We start from the raw sequence: 24440 nt of genomic DNA on the forward strand, positions 1-24440 counted from the left end.
ATTCCTTATTATAATGAAAAATCTTGATTTATTTGTGTTGATGTCAACTTAAACCTTTGAGTTCTTCGACTTAAAGTTTCCTTGTATGTTGCGGTAAATAATGAATACTGAACCTGATAATTGAGTTCTTTATTTTTACTGTTCGACGGAAAGTTTTCAATTGACCGCGTATTATATGTGTTTTACCTTTTTCCTCATTGTTTACCTATCTTGACCGTATTTTCATTTAAGGCTGGGAACTAAAGATTATAATTCCATAAACAGGTGGGTATTCCATGAATTCAAAAATGTAACTTCTTTAACTTTTTCTATTGAAAGAATCCATCCACGAGTTCCACGATTCCAATCCATCTACGAGTTCAGGATTTATATACATACTTACAGATGATTCAGGTGGACACAGGCCAACGACGATGACAGTTTTTAAAGCCGAATACTTAAGGCACTAACGGAGAAATTGGGTTATAAAAATACTAAAATTGTAGAAAAACTATGTTTATTTACAAACTATATCACAAGATAGCATGATTATCAGCAGTAGAAGTAAAGAGCAGTCTCTACGACATATCTGACGGTGTACTTCCTCTCAGGGTCGTATTTAGCGTTCAGCTGGTTGCGTTTCCCGTTTCCGTGGTTGAACGCGTGCTTGATGACGCGACGAGTGCCGTCCTTCTGGGTCTCAGTGCACTTGCTGCACTCGCCCTCGAGAGCATCCCTGATCTGTTCTGCGGAAAATAAATAAAGATTTTTAATTCAATAAATAGATTTATATAATAAAAATTAATTGTCGTTCGTTAGTCTCGCTAAAACTTGTAAACAGCTGGACCGATTTAGCTAATTTTGGTCTTGAATTATTTGTGGAAGTCCAGAGAAGCTATAAAAGGTAAATAAATTTGAAAATGCGCCGTATTAAATAAAAACAAGAAGGCGTTAGCGGAGCTGCGCGGGTCAGCTAGTAAATAAATGAATATCATTGGACAACTCACGCACGGTCATTTGATTCTAAACTAAGCAGAGCTTGTACTTTGGTAACCAAATAACTAACAAACATACTTATATAATTCTAAATACATACTTATATAGATACATTAACACCCAGGCTCAGAACAAATACTCGTGTTCATCATCAATACTGGATTGGACATGTGTGTCCTGTCTCACGTGATGGTAGGTGACTGTATCTTCCTCGTTTGGAAGGAGACCCTTGCCCAGCAGTGGGACAGTAATGGGTTGAAATAAAAATGTTGTCGTTAATGACCCAAATACTATATGCTTCTAAAACAAATTCAACTGATATTGTAAGGGTGCTCCCACACAGCTGTTATATAACGTTAGAAACTGACGTTTTTAAACAATTTTTTTCTAAAATTTTCTTAAAATTGTTTCATTATTGTGTTACACAATGTTGTATTATGCTATATAACTGACTAGCTGACCCGCGCAACTTCGCTTGCATCACATAAGAGAATCATAATTTTCCCCGTTTTTGTAACATTTTTCACTGGTACTCTGCTCCTATTGGTCGTAGCGTGATGCTATATGTGCTATCTAAATGGGCTATCTAACACTAAAATAATTTTTCAAATCGGACCAGTAGTTCCCGAGATTAGCGCGTTCAAACAAACAAACTCTTCAGCTTTATAATATTAGTATTAGTATAGATTAAAATTGTTTTATTATCGTGTTACACAATGTTGTATTATGCTATATAACTGATGTGTGGGAGCACCCTAAGGTCGATATAAGTTATTGCTTGGCTAATTTTTTAATAAATTATTTACTAAAGTAAAGTGACATAACAAATGATTATACGCAGATGAAAAACTACATACACATAGATATAGTTGCGTAAAATTTATTGACTTTATAACTTACCTTTAAGTTCCTCGGCATCTGGCGTGCATTTGTTCTGGCCGAGGATACACTTGATATAAAGGTCAGGCCTTCTCTTGTTGCTCAGTACAGTCAGTACGTCATCCAGTTTCATGTTGCCATACAAGTCGGTGTATTTCTCATCACTGGGACAAGCCAGGGCCACTCCAGCCAGGAACAACACGAAGAATTCGACAAAGGATTTCATTTTGATGCTATAAAGAATAAATAATATAAATATATCAGCTTAGCCTTTATTCCAAACTATGTTGGAGTCGGCTTCCAGTCTCACGGGATGCAGCTGAATACCAGTGTTTTACATGGAGCGACTGCCTATCTGACCTCCACAACCCAGTTACCTGGGATATAACACGATACCCTTCAGTAAGACTGGTTGTCAGACTTTCAAGCTTCTGACTACTGTTAACGACTGTGAAAGATTTTCGAAAATGACAGCCGGGACCCACAATTTAACGCGCCTTCCGAAACACGGAAAGAATAAATAATATAAAAATTGGAATGTACGCCGTGACGGATGTGTTTACTTCTTCTCCCGTTTTTATTCATTATAATTAGTTTAGTTTAGTCTAGTTTTAGTTAATAACTGATCTAGTTACGGAATAACTGAAAGTCGTTGCCACACGGCGACTTTTCGTCATGGACGAATGTTACCGTAGTCACGCCAGTCTGGAGGAAGCTAGTACAGAGGTAATGCAATGCAATTTCGCTGAAGATGTATTGAATAGGGCGGAGAAGCGAGCTCGTGAGGATAATTCATCGCATGATGGGTGGCAGACAGTCTCTAAGCGTCGAGTTTGCCAATATAAACAGTTATTGTAGTAATATAGTCTTAATGCACTTATTTATTATGTATTAATATATTTTTTGATGTTTTACGTTGTTACTTATAAATAAATAGATATAAATATTATTGGACAACTCACACACGGTCATTTGATTCCAAACTAAGCAGAGCTTGTACTATGGTAACCAAATAACTGATAAACACACTTATATACATATATACATAAATATATACTTACATATAAATATATACTTATATAGATAAATTGACGTAACATATTTCTTTGTTAACTTTTATTGGGTGATATAATCGCTAAGCGGTTAAACCCGTTAAATAAATACAAAAAAAAAACTATTGGAATTATTTCAAGCCTATCCCATAGTTGGGCCAAAGTATTCTAATGGAATAATGGTCGTCGTCGAAGGCTTTCACTATTTGGCCTAGGGTTAGGGCAAGGACTTTAAGTCGCTTTAATAATTGTTTGAAAGTCCTTTGAGTCGAGCAAAGGTGGTGAAGCTATAAAATGACCTCTGACTCTAAGCAATAAAATAAATTATAACAACAAGTTATAATTTTATTGAGACCATTGAACTAACGGTAAACCAGACGCATTATTACGCAATAAGCGAGTATTACCTGTTTTACAGAGGTTCAGTCACTGATTAGATGCTAAGCGATCTACGTGAGTCTACAGTGAGACGTGCACTTAAATACCATTTAACTGCCTTCTCCGTGTCAAAATTGAATAGGAAAGGTTTATGACCTTTCCTATTCAATTTTGACTTTCAATATTTCATAAAGCCGAATACTTAAGTCAGTATACATTAACTGAGAAATTGGATTATAAAAAAACCAAAATTGTAGAAAAAATTAGTTTATTTACAAACTATATCACAAGATAGCATGATTATCAGCAGTAGAAGTAAATAGCAGTTGCTTTAAGCCGACACTTCGCGGAGTTCCTTCTCGTACTTGACGGTGTACTTCCTCTCAGGATCGTATTTAGCGTTCAGCTGGTTCCAAGACTCCTCCTCGTGGTTGATCAGGTGCTTGATGACGCGACGAGTGCCGTCCTTCTGGGTCTCAGTGCACTTGCTGCATTCGGTTTCAAGAGCATCCCTAATGTGTTCTGCAGAAAATAAAGTTATTTTTTATTCACTAATCGATAAGGGTGATGTGATAGAAAGTGACTATATTTTCCTCGTTTGATAAGAGACCCTTGATCAGCAGTGGAACAGTAATAAGTTAAAAATAATCACTTATCGCTAATGATCTATATGATTATAATGCTTCTAATATAATTATATTAATGTTACAAGGTTAATATAATTCATTGTTTGGCTAATATTTCAATGAATTGTTCACTAAAGTAAAGCGACATAACAATTGATTATACGCAAACGGTAGATCTAACACACGCAAATAAAGCTAACCTTTAAGTTCCTTGGCATCAGGTGCGCACTTGCCCTGGTCGAGGATACACTTGATGTAAGGTCCGAGCAGTCTCTTGTTGCTCAGTACTTCATCCAGGTTCACGTTGTCGTAACGGTCTGTGTATTTCTCATCACTGGGACGAGCGAGAGCCACTCCAGCCAGGAACAACACGCAGAATACGACGAAGAATTTCATTTTGATGCTGTAATAAAATAAATATATTAGAAAGTAAGTCTATCCGTCAGTTGGGCCAAATACTCTTGGAATAAGGGTCGTATGGCTTTCACTATTTGGCCAAGGGAAAAGCAAGGACATAGACTCTCCCCGAGAATTGTTAAGACCTTTTAGTTAAGCAAGGGTAATAAAATTTCGCTACAAAACGAGCTGTCTTGAAGCAATAAAATAAATTATAACAACAAACGTTATAATTTTATTGGGAACATTAAACTAACGGTAAACTAAACGCATTATTAAATAATTAATTTAAATAAATAAGCGAGTATTACCTGATTTACAGAGGTCCAGTCACTGATCAGATGCTAAACGATCTACGGGAGCCTACAACGAGATGTGCACTTATATACCATTAAACTTTGTCATGCAAAAACTCGTACGCACGCATGTCGAGTACTTTATCAATAATATTATTTAAACGAGCTGCTACTTGACTAGTAACGGAGGCTATTTTTAAGTTGGAGTCAGGAGTCAGCAAATATTTTTGATTCTATTTGGCATTGCTTCTGTCCTATGCGTGTTGGTTGTTTTGATTCATTCTCGGTGAAGGACTTTTTAAAATTAGTTTGGTGAAAAGTAGAAATATTGAATTACTAGCTGTCTTTGCGAACTTCGTACCTTTTAAAAGTTTTTTGCGATTCTCTATTTTTTTAGAACCATAGGTACTCGTATTTTAAGGACAATATAAAAAATGTAGTGGCGATTTATTTTATATATAAGATACTAGCTGACCCGCGCAACTTCGCTTGCGTCCAATAAGAGAGAATGGGTGAAATTTTTCCCCGTTTTTGTAACATTAATTACTGGTACTCTGCTCCTTTTGGTCGTAGCGTGATGATATATAGCCTATGTCCTTTCTCGGGTATCAAAATATATCCATACCAAATTTCATGCGAATTGGTTCAGTAGTTTAGGCGTGATTGAGTAGCAGACAGACAGACAGACAGACAGACAGACAGACAGAGTTACTTTCGCATTTATAATATTAGTGTGGATAAGATGAGCTAGTAACGTGTATAATACACTTATTCGATGCGTTGATGAATTGGTTTGTTTTTTATGAAGGTTTAGGGTAGTGTTCTTTAATTAGAACAGTCGATTTGAAATTCAATTCAATACTGCGTTTTATTTCGAATTATCGCGATTTTGGTAGTTACATTTAATATCATGTGGTGATATAACTATGCGTAAGTTAACTTGTCTTGATCCATACCTACATAAGTTTATATAAAGCTTTAGCCTTGAGCTATCAGAATATATTTCACACTATCTGACCAGCGCGACTCCGCTCACGTGTAAATATTTTTTTTAAACTGTTTTCTGTACAATTTGTTTTTATTTTCCTCTCCATAAAATCTCCCCTGGGCCTTAAAAAATATGACGTAAAAAAAAATCAAATTGGATGAGCCGTTCTCGCTTAGCAACACATTTGGCGATTCAATATTTTTTCGTAAATAGACATTTTTATCAAATAATAGTTGATTTATTAAGTTATTTTCTTAAAATATGATTGGAGTATTCCTTGGTTTAAAGATCAAATAACTGAACCTGTTTTAATGAGTGAAAAACTTTACCATAAAAAAGTCATTGGCGGCTTTAACACGTGAAGTAACAAAGTTAATAATACCTACATTACAAAAACCGGCCAAGTGCGAGACTGGCTTGTTGGGCTGTCTGATTTAAAATTAACTTTAAATAGAAAAGCATCGAATACTTATTGAGAGATTGTATTGATGTACTTTTTTATTATTTGTATTACCGTTTCAATTGTTGTTGTTATTCTTAAACAAAAGTTGTCCTAAGAGAATGGCAGGGATATAAAGTTGCAGTCCAACAACTTTGTAGAGACTCTGGTTTACGAACGTAGGAGGTGCAGGGACAACATTAGTGACCCCCGGGTCTTTGTAGCTGACGATGATCTGTTTGCCATAGGTAGCTGTTATATTATGGAAATAGATTATTCAGGCTTGCCAAAGATCTTTACTAAGTTGTCGGAATATACTAGTAATAACGGGACCACTACTAGTACATAAAATCCTAGGTTTGAATTTATTCAAAGCGTCATTAACAAACTAGATTCCGTCGATGACGTCAAGGCATCATACCTACGTAAGAGAAGTAAAATATATTTAGGAAAGTTTAGAAAAGGTGTTAGCTTAAAAAACCCAAGACCTCGCGCGATGCTAAAATGTATGACTAATACGGAGCAAAGTATAACAAGCAAAACAAGCTTAGACGTAAACACTGGCTATAAATAAATGAATATTTATAGTACACAGAATGAATATTCTAAAAGGCAATTCTACAAATCTATATCAGTCAATGGAAAAGACCGATAAAATAGCACTATTACTGCATACTTAGAAACAGGTTCATAATTTTTATGTTGTTGTCTGGAGCCTTATTATGGTCAACGAAATCAAATATAAGTTAGAATATCGTTTCGTTTCTATCCCAATCTGCTGTAAGATGAAAAGTTTGTTACAAAATGACGGACGAATACGGTATATGGTTACCGTCTACCATTATACCATCTTGCTATGGTACAGAATAGTAAGGCATGGTTTATCCGATACTGCCTACTACCTGTCAAAATAGAATATGAGGTCATAATTTTCACCTATGCAGCTATGTGACAATCTATACTAATATAATCTATACTTCTATACTTAATATAATAAAGCTGAAGAGTTTGTTTGTTTGTTTGTTTGTTTGTTTGAACGCGCTAATCTCAGGAACTACTGGTCCGATTTGAAGAATTCTCTCACTGTTAGATAGCCCATTTATCGAGGAAGGCTATAGGCTATATATCATCACGCTACAACCATTAGAAGCTTAGTAGTAACGAAAAATGTTACAAAAACGGGAAAAATGATGACCCATTCTCTCTTACGTGACGCAAGCGATGTTGCGCGGGTCAGCTAGTGTGTAATATGCGACGATATTTCGTTTTTTCGAATCATAATAGACCCTCTGTTGCTATTCCTATTCCAATCGACGTCTGCCAGTTTGTTTTTTTTACCGTCGTTTTTGTTCTAACTTATGATAAAAAAACATTTTGTGGATTTTATTGTTGTTCTTGATTAACGAGATAATTATCGTATGATGGACGTATTACACATATGATTTAATTGTAGTGTAGTTAACGTGGTATATTGTATTTCCTTGTTGTACTTAAATAGTAACTTACGTTAAAATATCAACAGAACATGAGACTAGTATGTAACATATGATATGCGTTATCTAATGTTACATATTACTTTCAGTCCAGTTTAGATTAAAAGCGAACAAAGATGATAGAATAAAAAACTTACACGCATTGCACAGATATGAAATTACTACATATATGCATAGGTTCTACACAGGTCATTCAACTCTAGGCAAAAAGTAAAAAACGAACCGCTTTGATGCAGATAAAATCGTTTGTGGTTAATACTAAAATGCAGCAAAAACTATAAGTGCAAACTCTTGAGATTTTCGCAGTCGATAAAATTTCTTAAAAAAATCAGTACGTAAGTATCTAGGTTTGTGCTTTACAGATTACAAACCTTCCAGGCAACCATGCTGGTTTTTTATTGATCGTTTGTTATTTGAAATTAAGTAATGAATAACATAGTGTTTTCCCATAACGTAAGGGCGGTGATATGTTTTGCTATATAAAAATTGTTTTATGCACTCTACCAACACATCAAAGAAACTAAGATGTGTCTTCATGTCGGCGGCTTTATTTTAAAGAAAGACTGCTTATAAAAGAAAATTGCTGATTGGATACTTATGAAATAAAGTCTTCTTCAGTGTGTACTTGTAGACTTCATTAACTACTATAGCTGGATCGATGATAGCTATAGTCAAACAATTTAGTAGAAACACTTGTACGCATGGTTCGCAGTTGTCGGAGGTATGCAAGTGACCTGCAGGCTTATACAGCTGACGGTGGCTGCTAATGCATCTAATTGATTTTGAAATTATATACATACATGAAATCACATCTTCTTCTCATAGCGGCAGGCAGAGACCAGATAACGCCATTTGGTACGATTCTTACAAGTCTCCTTTGCTTTTTCATATCGATACATCTTGTCATACATGGCCGCCGGTTACAAGTACTACACAACTGACCTTATACAAAACATCACCATTCTTCTTATCTCATAATTATTAGCGATCTAGATAAATCGTCGATGCTAAAGCGCTCTACAAAATTATCGGGCTGTAGCAATAGTCCCACTGAGACCAAAAGTGGGATCCAAATCAATTATGACGGAACGTGATTGATGTTTTTGTTCATGTTCAAATGTACCTACACGTCTTTACGACGTTATACGTATGCCAATTCGCTGATGGAAGATATAACTATAATTGTTTTAATTGCAACTCGTAAATAATACGCCAAAAAATAGCGAAACACGTGTGCTTAGATACCGGAATAAACAATACAATTTTGTTCTCTACAAAAAAGCTTATGATTCAATTTGGATTATTTGGCTTATAATTCCACAAAAACAAATTAGGCAGTAAGCATATTTATTCCACAACTTTTAAAACTTTTGACTGAGAATGGATTCTTTAGGAAATTAATTTACTTCTGAGTATTACGCTTAGGTTGATGAAAGATAGGAAAGGAAGAAAAGGGAGTAAAGGTGATTTTCTAGTCTCTCTGTTTTTGGCCCATCTGGATGTAAATAGGACCTGATTATTGCTAAGTCAAAGTATGTATAGGTCATCGACGTAGCAATGTTAGATGATAGTTACTTGATAAATTTCAGAACGTTAAATAAATGGAGATACTTGCCATAAAGATTATGTTATTGTGTATGAATATAATGTATATTAATTAGTTACAAATCTTTTGTCATTGACTTTATCAATTTTCTAGTGGAAAATGAAAAAAAAATCAAATTTTTAGCTTTAATGTATTATAGATTTTCTTTTTTAGAATTGAAGTTGTTTGGTGGTCTTTTAAGTACATTGAAGTTGTTTGTAGGTTCTTTATAATTTTAACGATTTGAACGTAAAATACTCACATCTTACAACCGAACAGGTACATGAAACGTACTTTGTACTTGACAGTAAAATGTACTAACCTTTATCAACATACGTGTTTTATTTTTTATTTATAATACATAGCAACTCAAGACCACTGGCGCGTAACATTAAATATATCACGCATTCACGCTACATCTATCTCCAAAGCTTATCGGAATCGAACTAAGATTTTTTATATAGCACTCGATGAAAAAAACCTGTACCGATTAAAATCGGCAAGAATACGTAAGCCAAATGTTCGATTATATGGAAAATCGTGACGTTTTCGTTGTTTGTATACAAGTTCTTCGAACCATAAACCCGTTTTGGTCAGGCTCTGGAGATGGGTGCTCATCTCCCAGTTGCTATATAAAATAGACAGTTTGAAGGCTAATCTATAGACACTCGGTGATCGTCAGCAAGTGATCTTGTGCTTCTACAATCTCTTTATAAAAAAAGTAAGTCTTTTTTGAGATCGAGTTAAAATCCCAAGTTTTTTTTCTCGCACTATCATTTTATTTTTAAATATTTGCGGCCTGTACGGTACCCTAACTTAAACGTTCTTATTTACATCATATTTACTTGTGGCAACACAAAAAACGAATTACGTTGCATCTCTATCATTTATCGTTATAAATAATACGTTACTTATTCCTTGCTATAAGCTCAATAAAAACATATTAGGTACTTATAATTTTCTTTCTCGTAATCTGATCCCATAATTAGACAAAAAGTTCTAACACCATACAAAAAAGTTTTATAAAAAACATTATTGGTTGCGGTTAGTGACTTCGTACGTCTTTAATTAGCTCACTTTTTGCAATGGGAGTTGCCGTACCTAGTTCTTTGTTGCAATAAGATCTTAATGGTTGCAATTACTTAGAAAAAAATAGCACAATGGGCTATATTTGTGTTTTAACTACGAAAGCATTTTTGTTTACGTCTGCCTTTGAAGTAAACATGTGTAAACTTTATTTTATTTTTCTTAAGTATGGATAACAAAAAAAAATACTTCTCCTAATATTCGCAGTTTTTTGGGGCATAAAATTATAAAATTAAAAAAAAAACACTCAGTATTCTGATTTCGATGGAAACATGCTTTCAGTTATAACGCTAATAAGTCTCGCAGTATCATTTTAAGTAACCAAAATTTAAAGGAAATATTAAAATAATATTTCTTCTTACAGCTTAATCAAAATGAAAACCTTCTTCATCTTGTGCGCATTGGTCGTGGCCGTCAGCGCCCGTCCCGATGGCTTCTACACCGACAAGTATGACAACGTGAACCTGGACGAGATCCTGAGCAACAAGAGACTGCTCGGACCTTACATCAAGTGCGCGCTCGACCAGGGCAAGTGCGCGCCCGACGCCAAGGAACTTAAATGTAAGTATAACCTACAAATGTTTTCAATAACCTATCGACTTTATAAGATAGTTACTCTGCCGAAGCTTGGATAATATAGGAAAAACGTTGTTTTGCCATAAAAAATTAATAAAAAAACATTGTCCAGCGGACAAAATTGTGAATCTAAACCATTCTCAGATCCCCTTGAACACACACAAAAAAATTCATTAAAATCGGTCCAGTCGTTTAAGAGAAGTTCGGTGACATACACACTTACAGAAGAGTTATATATATATAACGATTAAAACGTTCAGCTTGGCTATCTGAGGATCGGATTAAACTTTATTATTGAGAACGGTTGTAAATTTAGTCGACGTTTACGGGATATATTTTAATTTTGCGTTCTAACTCACAATATAAACCGAGTGTTTTTTGGTTGAGGATATTTGAATTGTTTTGTCCTTGAAGAGAGTCGCATCTCGTCAAAACTCGTTTAAAATATAGTCCAGACCTTGCATTTCAATAAGCTAAAAAACTAAATTAAGCATATTTTTTAATCAATTACCATTCGATCAGAATATTATTAAATCAGTGTTATTGACTTCAAAATCTAGTAATATAATTTGAATCTTATGATTCAATTTACATACACATGATACATATTTAGCCAAGACTGTGATTGTTGCTATGTTATATTACTTTAACTCATACCTATAACAAAATGCAAATGATTCCACTAAAAGTTTGAAAAAAAAATAGTATGCTCTACTAACCATGACAAAAACCCATGTGTACAGACTAGCATAATGTTCTCAAAAGGAGCGATATTGCTGGTAACGGTAACATTTAAAATTCTAGTAACATTTACTGGAACCACAGTCCCATTCCCAAAAATTTGGGACTGATACTACAAACATTTTAAAGGCCACATTAATCGATCAGTAGTCGAAAATAAGTTTAAGAGCTTCTGGTCTAACAAATGTATCTTTTTCCAGCTCACATCAAGGAGGCTTTAGAGAACTACTGTGCTAAGTGCACAAAGGCTCAACAGGACGGCACTCGCCGCGTCATCGGGCACCTGATCAACAACGAGCCTGAATCCTGGAAGCTCCTCACCGCCAAGTACGACAAAGACGGCAGATACGTCGCCAAATACGAAACCGAACTAAGAACCATTGCCTAAGATAGCTTTAAGTTGAAGTGTGTTTGTTCGTGCGAATAAATTATGTGATACAAATTTAATATGATATTTTTTTCATGATATAAAGTCCCTGAAGTAAAAGCATTTTCGTATGAGTAGCTTTATGGCTATTTATTTTATTCTCGACCCACATTTTAATACAGTTTTGTCCTTCCAAAGTACCATATCATTTGAGTAAACATTAGAGAATATGATGCAAAAAATAATATCAAAATTTCTACCATGAACTAAGGCGACTGGCAAATTGTTCAGAAAGAAGAAGAGGGTTACAATTTCTTAAGTAATAGTAGCTCATGCTTACAAAAGTCGTCATAATTTTTATGGCATTCGTTATAGGTTATTACAAAATATTTAGCTAAAAAGCTGGAGTACCACGTCTTTTTTTTATTCGCAATCACACGTTTAAGTTTAACGCAGAGGTTCAAAATTAACCTCGACGTTGCATTGAAAATGGCATTTGATGCGTTTATTTAAAATCTAGCTTTGACCATCAGGTTTGTAAATTAGTTGTTTTGAAAGTATTTATTTACTTTCTCATTTGACAATTAAAGGAGATCGGCAGATTTCGTACAGCTTAAAGTTTGTGTTGTTTCGTAACAGAATTTGTACCACTTATTAAGGGGACTAAGTCACCTATTTTTATTTGGGAGTATTATTTTTAGAAGTCCGGATTAATTAGAAAGTATTTGTTTATTTAAATAATAATTTTTGGTCTATGGCTTATATTTGTTGACAAATAAAGAAAAAGAAAATCTCATGAGACGTCACTGTTACTCTGACGTCTACGCATCCGCTAATTTGCTGTTGTTTTGGATTGTGGTTTTGACAGCATCTGAGCAATTTAGCGAAATATCGGGGCTTCTTAAAATGGACATAACTTTTACCTCCCAACTTTTAAAAATATAATCATTTTAAAATAAGCTTGTCTATCATATTAGCTACCAATTTAAACAAAAAGTAAACCTAAACATGACATTTTATAAGCTGTACGAATTCTTCATACAAACCTGCCGTTCGCCTTTTAAATACTGTTCGAAGTTAAATATAAGTCCAAAATATTGCAAAAATAAAATCAAGACTAACTTTTTATCATAGTCTTTCTAAAAGTTCTAATCACATTAATCCAAACCAAATTGGAAGATGTTTTTGAACTATCGCGGCTTGTACACATAATGTATATAATAAGTAGTTAGTCTTCCGTTCAAAAATAAGGAGCTCCTTTTTGAAAACCAGTTTATAAAGTGTCAATGAACTGACTAAGTAATCATTCACGAATAGATTAAAGAAAGCGAGTATCTATGGTAATTGGTAATATCAATAATAATCACTTAATGCGCATAAATGGAAATATTAATAATCTTAGCTCATATTAAACACAATATTTATGAAACGGCTATACATATGTATACATATATGGTTTAAGTTGCGCCTCCCACGCAAGTCGTCGAGGTTTCGTAGACAAGGCAACATAGCAATGACTTTTCGCAGTTATTTATTATATTATATTGTACCTTAGTTGGACAAAGGCCTTTGTCCAGCAGTGGACGATTCCCGGCTGAGATGATGAAGATGATGATGATACCTTAGTTATTTTATAAAAAAATCACTTGTTCTAACGGTGAAGGAAAACACTGCGATGCAACCCTGCATGCTCAAGAATTCTAGAGAACAGTTCTTAAAGGTATGCAAAGTCTACAACCCTCACTTGGCCAGCGTCGTGGATTCAAGGCCTAAACCTTCCTGCATTACGGGTTCGTTGCCTATCAGTGGGACATTAATGGGTAAGGTTTATTTACTTTTTATGTATTATGGAAACTTTGGCTTCTAAAAGAGTAGTATCTTACGACAAAAGTTCGTAAGTAGAAGTATTATATTCACAATCTATTCAACTATGTATTCAACGAATAAATAATTGTTATTAAGGAAAAATAATCAACAAAAACTCCCCGAGACAGGTCTTACGATCGAAGTGCAAAGTATGTACTTAAACGACTTCTTACAATATTTTTTTTTGCACAGTAACTCTCGACAGGTTTATAAATATGCTGGCATAAGTTGAAGGCTTCTACTTTTAATATCCTTCGCTATAGTCGTGTAAATATCGCTTAATGTTATGTATTCTGCAGTTTACTTGTTGACCAAGCCGTTGGAATAATGGTTGACTTCAAGTTAAGCAGAGATGAGATAATATTGAGTAAGTGCACGTGATAATACGGATCTTGTAAAATAATTTTGAGTTCTGGGAACAAATATGTTTATTAAAACGTTACCTTGTGAACTCATATTTGCTTCTAGCTAGTAAACTGGACAGAAGCCAACTCTACTGGCGATTATTACCAAGAAATCCACGAACATGGTCATAGAAACAGCGTAAATATTTTTCGAGCTTGATAGTCAAGCTGGTGACAATTATGTAGCAAGTGTGAGGAAAACACTTGATTATTATAGACCAACAGCCCCTAGTATGACATCGACGTAAAAATACCTCCGGTTTACCTTAGACTGCTACTGACGAAACACTTTGCGTGATCCACAACAAATTGCTGCAAATCTAGTTTATTGCGTCCATTAATTATATGACTGAATGTCTGTAAAGTCCCACGTCCTACAGCATGCTTATTATGTATCGACAACAATTGACAAACAGTGTACGTCAATTTGATAGCCACTATGCAGGACATTGCAGTTTTGTCACAACATATTACACTCCATTATTTTAGGTAATAATCAATGTACATAGTACAGACCAGAGCGGTTGTCAACCGAAATACTTATTATGTAATATCCTTCTTAGAGCCTATTCATAGTCTTACATAGATATTTAATTACATAAAAAATAGCATTACCGAATAGTCAACAGTTTCCTACAAATAAACAAGCAAAGCCTTCTGAATCTTGACATTGAAATTTTTATTGCCGTATGCAGAATTTTGTGAATATCTAAACAACTACTAATATAGTATTCGTAGGTATTTAACGTGGAGTCTATTCAAAAACATAATCGTTGTGAACATTATTATCGGCGGAAGTTAACGCAGAGGTATTTGGCATTGATGGATGTTTTTTCAAAGGATTCTGTCTATCAGTGATCACGAATTTATGTGTTTTGTTTCTGTTGATTTGAATGATCACCATAAGATATTGAATATAAACGATTTTATTTACCACACGTAACCAATCTATGTACAATTTTAAAACATTTTGTAATCAGTTTATTTTGTCGTTAGTGAATTTGTGGGGTTGACGATATAAATCTATTTACAAATATCACCGGATATTCTTATGAAATTAAGTTATAATCGTTAATATTACAAAAATAAAGTAGTATAAGCCAAGTTTTCAATTTCAAATTCAAACTACCCGTGCAAGTTTAACACAAGTATTTGTTCGGTGGGAATCAAACCCTAGCATGTATTTTATGTAGGTACCTTACCGCACGACGTAGTTAATACTACAACATAGTAACAGTATAAAGCTAAACAAGACCTTGAAACGGCGAGATATATACAAAAAGAAGCGCACTGACCTCATATCATAATAAAACGAATCTAAGACGAAATTTTTTCTTATTTAATAAAGCCAAGATACCTATTATACTTCTATAGTTTTAATGCATAGTTATATAGAACACAAGTAGGTAGAGACTGGGTATCCATAAGCCCTTTATAATTACTTCCTTAGAAAAAATATTACTGCAACTTAGTTAGAGAGCCTTTACATGTACGATTTATATAGACTATAGTTAATTTTCAACTAAAGTAGTTTTAAAAAAAGTAGCTGTATCAAACAGGTCATCATCAGCTGTCAGCCATCAGCCATCCTGAATGTCGTATTCCTTCGCCCAGCCGCGTACCATACACAATAAACTAATTAGGTAATTAAAAGAGATATTAAGCTTAAGGGTAGCGTGTAAGCAACGTTACGTAAAAAAATGCAAGTCAGAGTATTAGTAATAACATGGTAATTCTATTATAAAATTATTCACATCCTATTAGGGAAATACTATTATTCATAACAATCAACGTTACACATAATTAAAACAACAATCGGTTATAAATAATCGTACTTGTTGTGTTTGCATAACAATGAATGGGTTGACGGCAACAACAGATATAACCCAAGATAAGCTGAAAGATTAATTATAAGATGTAGCACGTAGCGGAGACGTATCGTACTTAGGCATTTGATAAAGAATAGATAATAAAAAAAAGAAGAAGATTCATGCCTTCAAATTCGTGCTACTAATCTGCCTATTTATTCACAAAGTATCACTGAGTACCACGGATAGGTTATCTATACTAATATTATAAAGCTGAAGAGTTTGTTTGTTTGTTTCTTTCTATGTTTGAACGCGCTAATCTCAGAAACTACTGGTCCGATTTGAAAACTTCTTTCAGTGTTAGATGGCCCATTTATCGAGGAAGGTTATAGGCTATACATCATCATGCTACGACCAATAGGAGCTGAGTACCAGTAAAAAATGTAACAAAAACGGGGAAAAAATTTACCCATTCTCTCTGTGACGCAAGCGAAGTTGCGCGGGTCAGCTAGTTAAAAATAAATATCAGGGAAGCTTCTGATTCAACATTGTTTCCTATTCATTTGAAGCTTTTAAATAAAAAGAAGTACTAGTATCCTTCAAATATTCTTGATTACTAATCTATATGTATACTTATTCACAAAGTAATCCACGAACTAACTAAAGACGACTGGCAAATACGATTCTCATTTTACTGCGAGTTACTTTTGGAGGATATATTATTAAGTATAAATTATTATAACTGGATTAAGACGTATATACTTCCTATTTCTGCAAGCTAACATGGAACAAGGAAAAGACATGCAGTTTGACAAATTACTTCTACGTCGTCAATGTTGAATTATATGACAGACAGCCTTCCTGAGTTAAATGCTTTGCCTTTGTTGACTAAGATTAATGATACAGTAACACTATATTGTCATTTAGGTGACAAAGTTATATCACGTAGCTGTGTCATAAAACAAAACTGATTACTTAACGGTCATGTAATGTATGATATACAAACTTTATAGTCTAAAGAGCATAGAGCGAGGAATGTCTTGCATCGGTTGAGTTAAAGATTAATTATAATAATTTCTACAAAAAAATCTTCGTTTTGTCCTTATTCCAAGTTAAGTGGGTACAGCATATTTTCATATTTTCATGTTGTCAAAAGATTTGGCTGATGCTTTTATTGTCGGCCGCCAGTCTGACGTCAACCCTCTTTGGAAAATGGTTATAAAGTTTTTTTTTTAATAAATATCGTTTGACAACTCTTAAAATTAGAAGTAGCTCTAGGGTGGAGTTACATATAATATGTGTATCAATCAATACACGTATAACATGCTAAGAGCTTAAAAGTATTACGGGTATCAGAATAGCAAAACGCAGTATCATTTAGACCCAATAGTTTCTGCTAGTCGTTAAATTTTAATAGTCATCAAAACACAAGTTAACTTCTAACATCAAAGCGGCTGTCGAATCGATTCGATGAGCAATCATTAATTTTATACAGGGTGAAAAAAACATACGTGGGGCCAGTTTGTAGCCAGTTTTTTTGTTCGTGATAATGACGCAGTACGGGAACGATTGACGCACTCGTATGTATCGAAATGAATATTATGATGTTGTGGAATAATTGTAAAGTTATCTCAACATGTATTGTTTAGATTTTAATGGCAGTAAACTATAAAGTTAATTTGACGGACCATCATTGTTTTTCATGAAGTAGGGATGGTTATCGTTCTTTAAACTCTGTTTTCTGAATTAACTTTGTAGGTGATCCTTGCTGATGCAAATAGGGATTTCGGGCTTAGTACAAAAAATAATATGGGCGTACTCTGATTTTGCGTTTTAGTTATGTTGATAAAAGACTTGCTCTCAGTTTGGTAACAAGTTCATATAAATCATATATTCTTTATTTTTTTCTTTCTCCAGAAGGAATTTCTTCTTGTCATAGAAATAATTTATGTAGAGACATTGTAGAGACCTTTGTTCAAACCAATCAATTACTTAAAAAAAATAACAAGTAGAAAAAGTAATCACATAATTTATTACAAGAAATTATAGCCAATGAGAAGAATTCCGCATTGAAATATTAATAAGAAGTAACTTTAGTTTTCAGCGGCGAGGAAGGCTTCGTAGGTCTCTTTGTATTGATCTTCAGGGTCGTACTTAGAGATGAGCTGCTTGTAAAATTCGGGTTCCTTTTCTTTCAAGTGCTTGACGACTTTCCTGGCTCCGATCTTTTGTTTGTCTGTGCATTTCGAGCACCCATTCTGCATAGCATCTTTGATGTGAGCTAGAAAAGAAAACATGTTTTATTAAAAACTTGCATTTCTAGTGTATTTTATAGTCTATACAACTATTCGTCAGAAGGCATTGGCATAGGGTTCATTAAAATATATAAATATAACTGTTCCATAAAGTAGCCTAGAGTTCGGTTACGTGCCCGATATTTGGCAACAGTGAGTCTGTACCTAATATACCTATATGTACATTCACATGACCACAATGTTATTTATTTTTAAACATTTTTCTCAACTTGATTTTCCTCCTTTATTATTTAAACAACTATTCCTTTAATCTCTGCATCACCCCAAGGTAGACTGGCAGAAAATGCTTTTGGCATTAAGTCCGCCTTTATACAAATTTTGTACAAGAAGTTTAAATAAAATAAATTAAATTAAATATTTATCCCTATTACATAATAATGTAAACAGCGAAACCTGGATGTTTTTAGACATCTATGAGTAAAGGTGATGTCATAAAAGAAAGAAAAAAAAAACACTTTATCATAATGTTAGCATAAGTACTGTCCAGTGAGGTACAAGTTCAAGGTTTTGAGTAACGTGTGTAGGTATTAGTAATTTATTGTCACTAGTCATTATGATGAAGGAAAACATCGAAGAAAGAAAATTGTCAGTGGTTGACAGTTTTTTAACAGATGACTATTAGCGACAACTCCTACTCTACCTAAAGGATTTTATTAACTTTATGTGCAAAAAGTTCAAATTAATCTGAAACAACTGCGAGTGGATTATAATAATAAAGGGAGGTTCTCAATTTATAAATAAATAATCATGTCTCTATTGGTGAAATCGTATCTATGCTATAAAAAATGTCTAGGTTTGATAAAAGTAAAAGACAGACAATCTAAGAACTGTAAGTTAACTCGTCTAAAAAAATCATCACCTTTGTAAGATTACGTCAAACATTAATTTATTAAAATTGCGTAACATACATGGAAGGCGTTATGGAAATATTGATAACAGATAACCACTGATTATTATTGTTTCAATACGTAGGTGGGTGGTCTAGTATCTTTCCGCATATTATTCTAAGTAACGAGTACGTATTGATTTATATGATTGTTTGTTATCATAACAGATTTATACACTTCGTAGAACTGATTCATTTTACGTCATGCAAAAAGTTTGACAAGAAATCAATGAATCATCAATGTAGTGTAAACATTTTAGTCAGTATGAACTTAAGAATTAACGCAATGGTGTTAAAAAACCCGAAAGAACCCATATTTCTTTATTTAACGGCTCTACTTTCTTCTAATAATAGGCATTATTATTATTATTATTATTAATCACTAAGTACCTTCAATATGTTTATGCTTCCTATTTAATATTTATTTTTTTACTATTGCTTAATTATTTCAGAGAAATCATGTCTGTTTAACATGTGATTTAGGCGAAAGTGTAAAACATCAATTTTTACTCCTCCCTACTGAGTGCGAGCCTTTTAAACTCAAGTTTAGAATTTAACTGAAACAGTATTGACCCTGAATAAATTTAGTTTAAGTAATATCTACTTTTTTTGCGGGTGACATCAGGAACAGATACTATATATCTGTGAAGTATCAAGTGAAGCTCAAATGAGTGTGACAATTGTGAACATGAAAGAATATCTTACTTTTGAGTTCCTTTCCTTCAGGAGTGCACCTGCCCTGCTCAAGTGTGCACTTGACGTACGGCACCAACAGTTTTCTATTCTCCAAGATCTCTTCCACGTTGATATTGTCATATCGGTCTGTGTACGTTTCAGCCGCGGCGAAACTGGCCAGAGCCACAACAGCAACAAACACGACGGAATTCATTCTGCAAAGATTTTGAATTAAAAAAAAAGACAAAAGTGCACTAATGTCACTTCTAAGTTGACTGAATGCTGGACGAATAATGAGTGTATTTTTCTCCGCTACTTACTTTTAATAGTCCTTAATTTCACGTCACATAATAGACACATTAAAACAGGATATTTTATAGTTCAGATAAGGAGTTGAAAAATGACATCTAGGTGCTTTGTATAAGAACTAAGAAGCTTATCTTTAAGATGCCTAATTATATTTTCAGATTAGCTTTTTTGTCAAAGCTTAATTGGCTTTTTGGAGGTCATGTGGAATAAATTTTTTTATAATTCTTATCAAATGAGATTCACAGATTCAGAATAGAAATTAAAATGGACAATCATATACGTGAGTGTTAAAAAGACAATGTGTTTTAGAACAATGGGAGTGATGAAGGAGACGTGTTAAAGCAATTAATTTTGAGGTTAAAATGTCAAGTTCAGGTGCAATACTGACAATCAAAACGTGCAATAAATCTACGTCTGTTAATACGATATAAACTTTATCTCATAAATTTATTATTTTTCAAATTGTATTGGACATTGGGGAGCAAAGGAAATTATACGATTTTTCAAAGATTATCCACGCCTGTCTTTCATCAGAATGTTTCAATCGACTTACTACTAAAATGTGCAATTTTTTTCTTCCATCAATAAAATTGAATATAAAAATTACCTGATAACTGAACCACAGCGAATGATCAATGGCAAATCCAAAGACACTGATGATTCAAAGTAAATTGATTTCATTTATACCATTGATATACAGTTTATACGGAAAGGCGTAGCTATTGTTGTGACAATTATGTAAAGTACCCGCGACCCCGGAGTAATTGTTCTCATTATTACTTCACGTTGGAGATGAAAAAACCATAGGTATAGAGATGCCTAATTGCGTCGTTAAAGGGAAATCACGCGTTTCTTTATTACCTTTGCAAGTGACCACGATGAAATACTTCACATGTTTCGTATATTTGTCTCAGATATTTTTCTAATATAGGTGTTAGTGGTTTAATTGCTTAGCGATTAAGCATAAATCCACAACGACATTATAGGGGGGTCGAAAATAGCCCGAATTGCTTCGAGAAAAGGATGGTACGGCCGTGCCGCTTTTTTTTGCTCGACTTGCGGGGGCACTTCCGTGCCCCCAGATATAAACAACTAGCTGACCCGCGCAACTTCGCTTGCGTCACTTTAGAGAGAATCGGTCAGAATTTTCCACGTTTTTGTAACACTTTTTACTCTTACTCTGCTCCTATTGGTCGTAGCGTGATGATATAAAATATGCTTCTTTTTTCACAAAAAATATTCTCAAAATTATTAATATCTCTTAATATAACGAAGTCGCGCTAAGGCATATCCGCCATTAAAACAGTTGCCATGACAACGGAATTTTGTTAATTCAATGTCATTATAATTAGCGACTACGGTCGCCTGAATTTTCCCGGGAAATGCGTCATTTTCCCGGGGTAAAAAGTAGCCTATGTCCTTTCTCGGGTATCAAAATATCTCCATACCAAATTTCATGCAAATTGGTTCAGTAGTTTAGGCGTGATTGAGTAGCAGACAGACAGACAGAGTTACTTTCGCATTTATAATATTAGTATGGATTAGTATGGATTATAATAATGGGTGTCACAAAATTTCGAAGAATAGTTGTCATATAATACCTATTCTCTTCTTAAACAATAAACGCCATCGATTTGTTTGTGCCAGCTCTAAAACTCAATAAATTAACCACATTGTAATATTTACGTTACACAATGTGCGATAGATTGAGTTTCCGATTTTATTTAAACTAGTTTTCGAGCCAATCTTCTATGAGATCCCGACGAATATGTAGTAGTATCTAAGAAATATCTAATTTGGTACAGATATCAACCACGTTCAATAACATATAGCTACAATAGAAATTAAGGCACTAATGTCTATGAAACCTGTCGTACGATCCCGAGGATTTTCGAATTCATGATAGTATTTTTTGGTGAAATGGTGCCTAATATTTGACAATTAGTAAAACTGTCCTCATACTCTTGCTTATAGCATTTAAAAAGCCATTGTACAATTATTTGTGTGATATACAGGTAGGTATTATTATATTATTGAACATATATACGATGTATAACTTTCATATATTAGGTCGGGGAAAAAGTCTTTTCACATTATAGTATGTATGAACTTGTAATAAAATCTCTTTGGCTTCAAGAATCACAAATGAGTACACTGTTCATTAGGTTTCTTTCAGAGAGCTCGTGAGGTACCCAAATATCGAGCTTTTTCGTGTAGAAAAAAGATTTTATTACAAGTTCATGCGAAAAGACTTTTTCCCTGACCTAATATATACAGAAGTATAAAAGTCGTCGTAAGTAGGTATATGAATATGACAGTGTAGTAATTTATGTCGCATCACGACTTTGTTGCAGATTACTCTCATTAAATGTTATTGTAATGTCTTTATTGTCACCATAACGATGACAAACGTGATTAGTATTAGTAATCACTAATCACTTCCACGTTGCATAGATTTATTAGGAAGATATAACTACAGACATACTCGGTCTTCCGTAGTTAAGTGTTACTAATCGAAGAGTACTTGTATGTTGTTTAAACCCGATTGTAAGATATTAAATTGCTTACTGCGAAAGGTTTATTTACAAAATTTTGTAACTTGAATATATAGGTCATCGAAAACTCAAACGATACTCAATTTTAAGTTACAGTTTGAGCATCACTTAAAATTGAGTGTTGTTTGAGTATTCAGCCAAAAGAATATGTTAAAACAATTTTGTGTGCCTACACTTTTGTGAAAGCAACATACATACGCTTACGAACATGTAACGTATATTTTCTATCTTTATCTTATAATACCGTTGGAACTTTCTGTACTCTTGTAAAATATCATCACTACAAACACTGGAAAAGGTTAAAATATGCCAATCAGCTCGATATCAATGTTTTTTATAAAAATCATATATTAGGAATATCTTTTGATCCATGATATAAGAATTTCAAATGTTGATATTCCGTTTATTTCTCTGTATTTGTGAATATAAGTACCTATAACTTAAAGCAGACAAAAAATCTAATGGAGAAGAGAAAATAATGTTCGACGCCTGCGAAAAATAACATAGCAACAAAATCAAGAGCGCGTTGATGTCGTATGTACGGAAATGTCAAGATGCGTGGAAATTCGACACCTGTATCGACATTTTTTTAAATACATGAAATTTTATGATTACTTTTTTAAAGAACTTGTCAATAGCAAATCTTGTGTAGTGTATTGTGAAGCGAGTATTGTACAGCCTAGTTAGAAGGTTGTTGTGCCTGTAAAGTTAATCAAAACAAACACTCAGGTGAGAATTGCTGTTGAAGTAAAACTTATTGTTACATTCTGTTAAACGGCATAGTTACTTGCAAAGGCATTCCTAATATGTATACCTACCTCTTTAATTTTGCAATACTTTAATTGCGGTGAACGATACCCAATTTTTAGGTACACTTTTGTCTCACGCTGTCATTATGACTTTGACGTTTGTTCTAGCGATAGACTTATCTTTGAACTTTACTTAAAATTAAGTGTCGATCAAGTATTTTGCTAATAGCCACTACTTAAAACTTCGAACTTACTACTTCTAGGTGTCCAGATTAAAGCAGTGGTAACTACGTGAGGTCGTTGCAGCTTTGTCCATTACTACAAGATCTCTGAGGTTTGCATTGGGCTGTGGCCCTAGGCTTATCTGCCATATGTCAATGTTACTGCTGTCCTATAAACTAACGGTCTTCTGTACAGTTATTACTTTCGAGTATCAAGAGTTTGACATTTAAAATGCACCATAAAAATAGTTGCTACGACGCCAACTAGAGGGCGCTCAACCAATTGTCATACAAAATTCATAACACACAGGCCCAGTCACGCATTTCAGTTTTTTTTTTCGAAACATAGCAAATAGTCTAGAAGACGGACATTATGTTATTACAGAAGAGAATATGAACATATTGGATGATTATAGGTATTTATTTTATTTTAATAGCATTTTCTCATTAGTTTAGGCAAACCGATAACCTGTACCTTTTTGTTCTACAGATTGAAACAGATAAAAGAACCAGTTTTTAGTTTTATAAAAGTCTAAACACAACAATGTCCAAGTTAGGTCCGGCTATGAAACGATGTAATTGATCATACAATTATCTTTGAGCTGGTATTCCCGCACATTAACATGTCACATTCTCTCACTCTGTGTAATTATCTGGTGCAGGTCACACCTTATTATGTAACAAAACTTGTTACTAACTACTAACTATAATCTTATAAATTGTTCATGAGGATCTTAAGTTTGTTTTAACCAGCTCTTAATTCACCTTACATTTT

At 33.9% G+C, this 24440-nt stretch overlaps 5 protein-coding genes across 6 annotated transcripts in view; 1 reads left to right on the forward strand and 4 right to left on the reverse strand.

Moving 5' to 3' along the window:
- The window catches only part of LOC142980285 (allergen Tha p 1-like), a 33082-nt gene that overhangs the window by 5390 nt on the left and 3252 nt on the right, over positions 1–24440 (reverse strand). The gene's annotated exons all lie outside the window — the stretch shown is intronic.
- On the reverse strand, positions 480–3388 carry LOC142980292 (ejaculatory bulb-specific protein 3-like). 2 transcript variants are annotated; one of them, XM_076125663.1, is made up of 3 exons: positions 3314–3388; positions 1876–2087; positions 480–725 (listed from the first exon to the last, which is right to left on the reverse strand). In XM_076125663.1, the coding sequence occupies exons 2-3, from the start codon at positions 2078–2080 to the stop codon at positions 532–534; spliced, it is 399 nt and encodes a 132-aa protein (XP_075981778.1). In that variant the 5' UTR covers positions 2081–2087; positions 3314–3388; the 3' UTR covers positions 480–531. The 2 variants fall into 2 exon arrangements, with proteins under 2 accessions (XP_075981778.1, XP_075981779.1); XM_076125664.1 differs by lacking the exon at positions 3314–3388 and adding an exon at positions 2817–2870.
- On the reverse strand, positions 3536–4755 carry LOC142980294 (ejaculatory bulb-specific protein 3-like). The gene is made up of 3 exons (XM_076125668.1): positions 4618–4755; positions 4111–4313; positions 3536–3806 (listed from the first exon to the last, which is right to left on the reverse strand). Exons 2-3 carry the CDS (start codon positions 4304–4306, stop codon positions 3616–3618), a joined length of 387 nt encoding a protein of 128 aa, XP_075981783.1. The 5' UTR covers positions 4307–4313; positions 4618–4755; the 3' UTR covers positions 3536–3615.
- Positions 9704–11957, forward strand: LOC142980298 (allergen Tha p 1-like). Its single transcript, XM_076125671.1, has 3 exons — positions 9704–9828; positions 10558–10754; positions 11711–11957. Exons 2-3 carry the CDS (start codon positions 10568–10570, stop codon positions 11896–11898), a joined length of 375 nt encoding a protein of 124 aa, XP_075981786.1. The 5' UTR covers positions 9704–9828; positions 10558–10567; the 3' UTR covers positions 11899–11957.
- Positions 17965–20878, reverse strand: LOC142980289 (allergen Tha p 1-like). The gene is made up of 3 exons (XM_076125659.1): positions 20748–20878; positions 19862–20046; positions 17965–18236 (listed from the first exon to the last, which is right to left on the reverse strand). Exons 1-3 carry the CDS (start codon positions 20819–20821, stop codon positions 18049–18051), a joined length of 447 nt encoding a protein of 148 aa, XP_075981774.1. The 5' UTR covers positions 20822–20878; the 3' UTR covers positions 17965–18048.

Source organism: Anticarsia gemmatalis, chromosome 17 (genome assembly GCF_050436995.1).
Source record: "Anticarsia gemmatalis isolate Benzon Research Colony breed Stoneville strain chromosome 17, ilAntGemm2 primary, whole genome shotgun sequence".
NCBI classification, from domain to species: domain Eukaryota; kingdom Metazoa; phylum Arthropoda; class Insecta; order Lepidoptera; family Erebidae; genus Anticarsia; species Anticarsia gemmatalis.

Excerpts from the sequence above, each read along its gene's own strand:
- LOC142980292 (XM_076125663.1), bottom strand. The coding sequence starts at position 2,080 with ATGAAATCCTTTGTCGAATTCTTCGTGTTGTTCCTGGCTGGAGTGGCC. Across the intron at positions 726-1,875 it reads AGATGCCGAGGAACTTAAAG|AACAGATCAGGGATGCTCTC; the intron begins GTAAGTTATAAA and ends TATTTTCCGCAG.
- LOC142980294 (XM_076125668.1), bottom strand. The coding sequence starts at position 4,306 with ATGAAATTCTTCGTCGTATTCTGCGTGTTGTTCCTGGCTGGAGTGGCT. Across the intron at positions 3,807-4,110 it reads TGATGCCAAGGAACTTAAAG|AACACATTAGGGATGCTCTT; the intron begins GTTAGCTTTATT and ends TATTTTCTGCAG.
- LOC142980298 (XM_076125671.1), top strand. The coding sequence starts at position 10,568 with ATGAAAACCTTCTTCATCTTGTGCGCATTGGTCGTGGCCGTCAGCGCC. Across the intron at positions 10,755-11,710 it reads CGACGCCAAGGAACTTAAAT|CTCACATCAAGGAGGCTTTA; the intron begins GTAAGTATAACC and ends ATCTTTTTCCAG.
- LOC142980289 (XM_076125659.1), bottom strand. The coding sequence starts at position 20,821 with ATGAAATCAATTTACTTTGAATCATCAGTGTCTTTGGATTTGCCATTG. Across the intron at positions 20,047-20,747 it reads CGCTGTGGTTCAGTTATCAG|AATGAATTCCGTCGTGTTTG; the intron begins GTAATTTTTATA and ends AAATCTTTGCAG. Across the intron at positions 18,237-19,861 it reads TGAAGGAAAGGAACTCAAAA|CTCACATCAAAGATGCTATG; the intron begins GTAAGATATTCT and ends TTTCTTTTCTAG.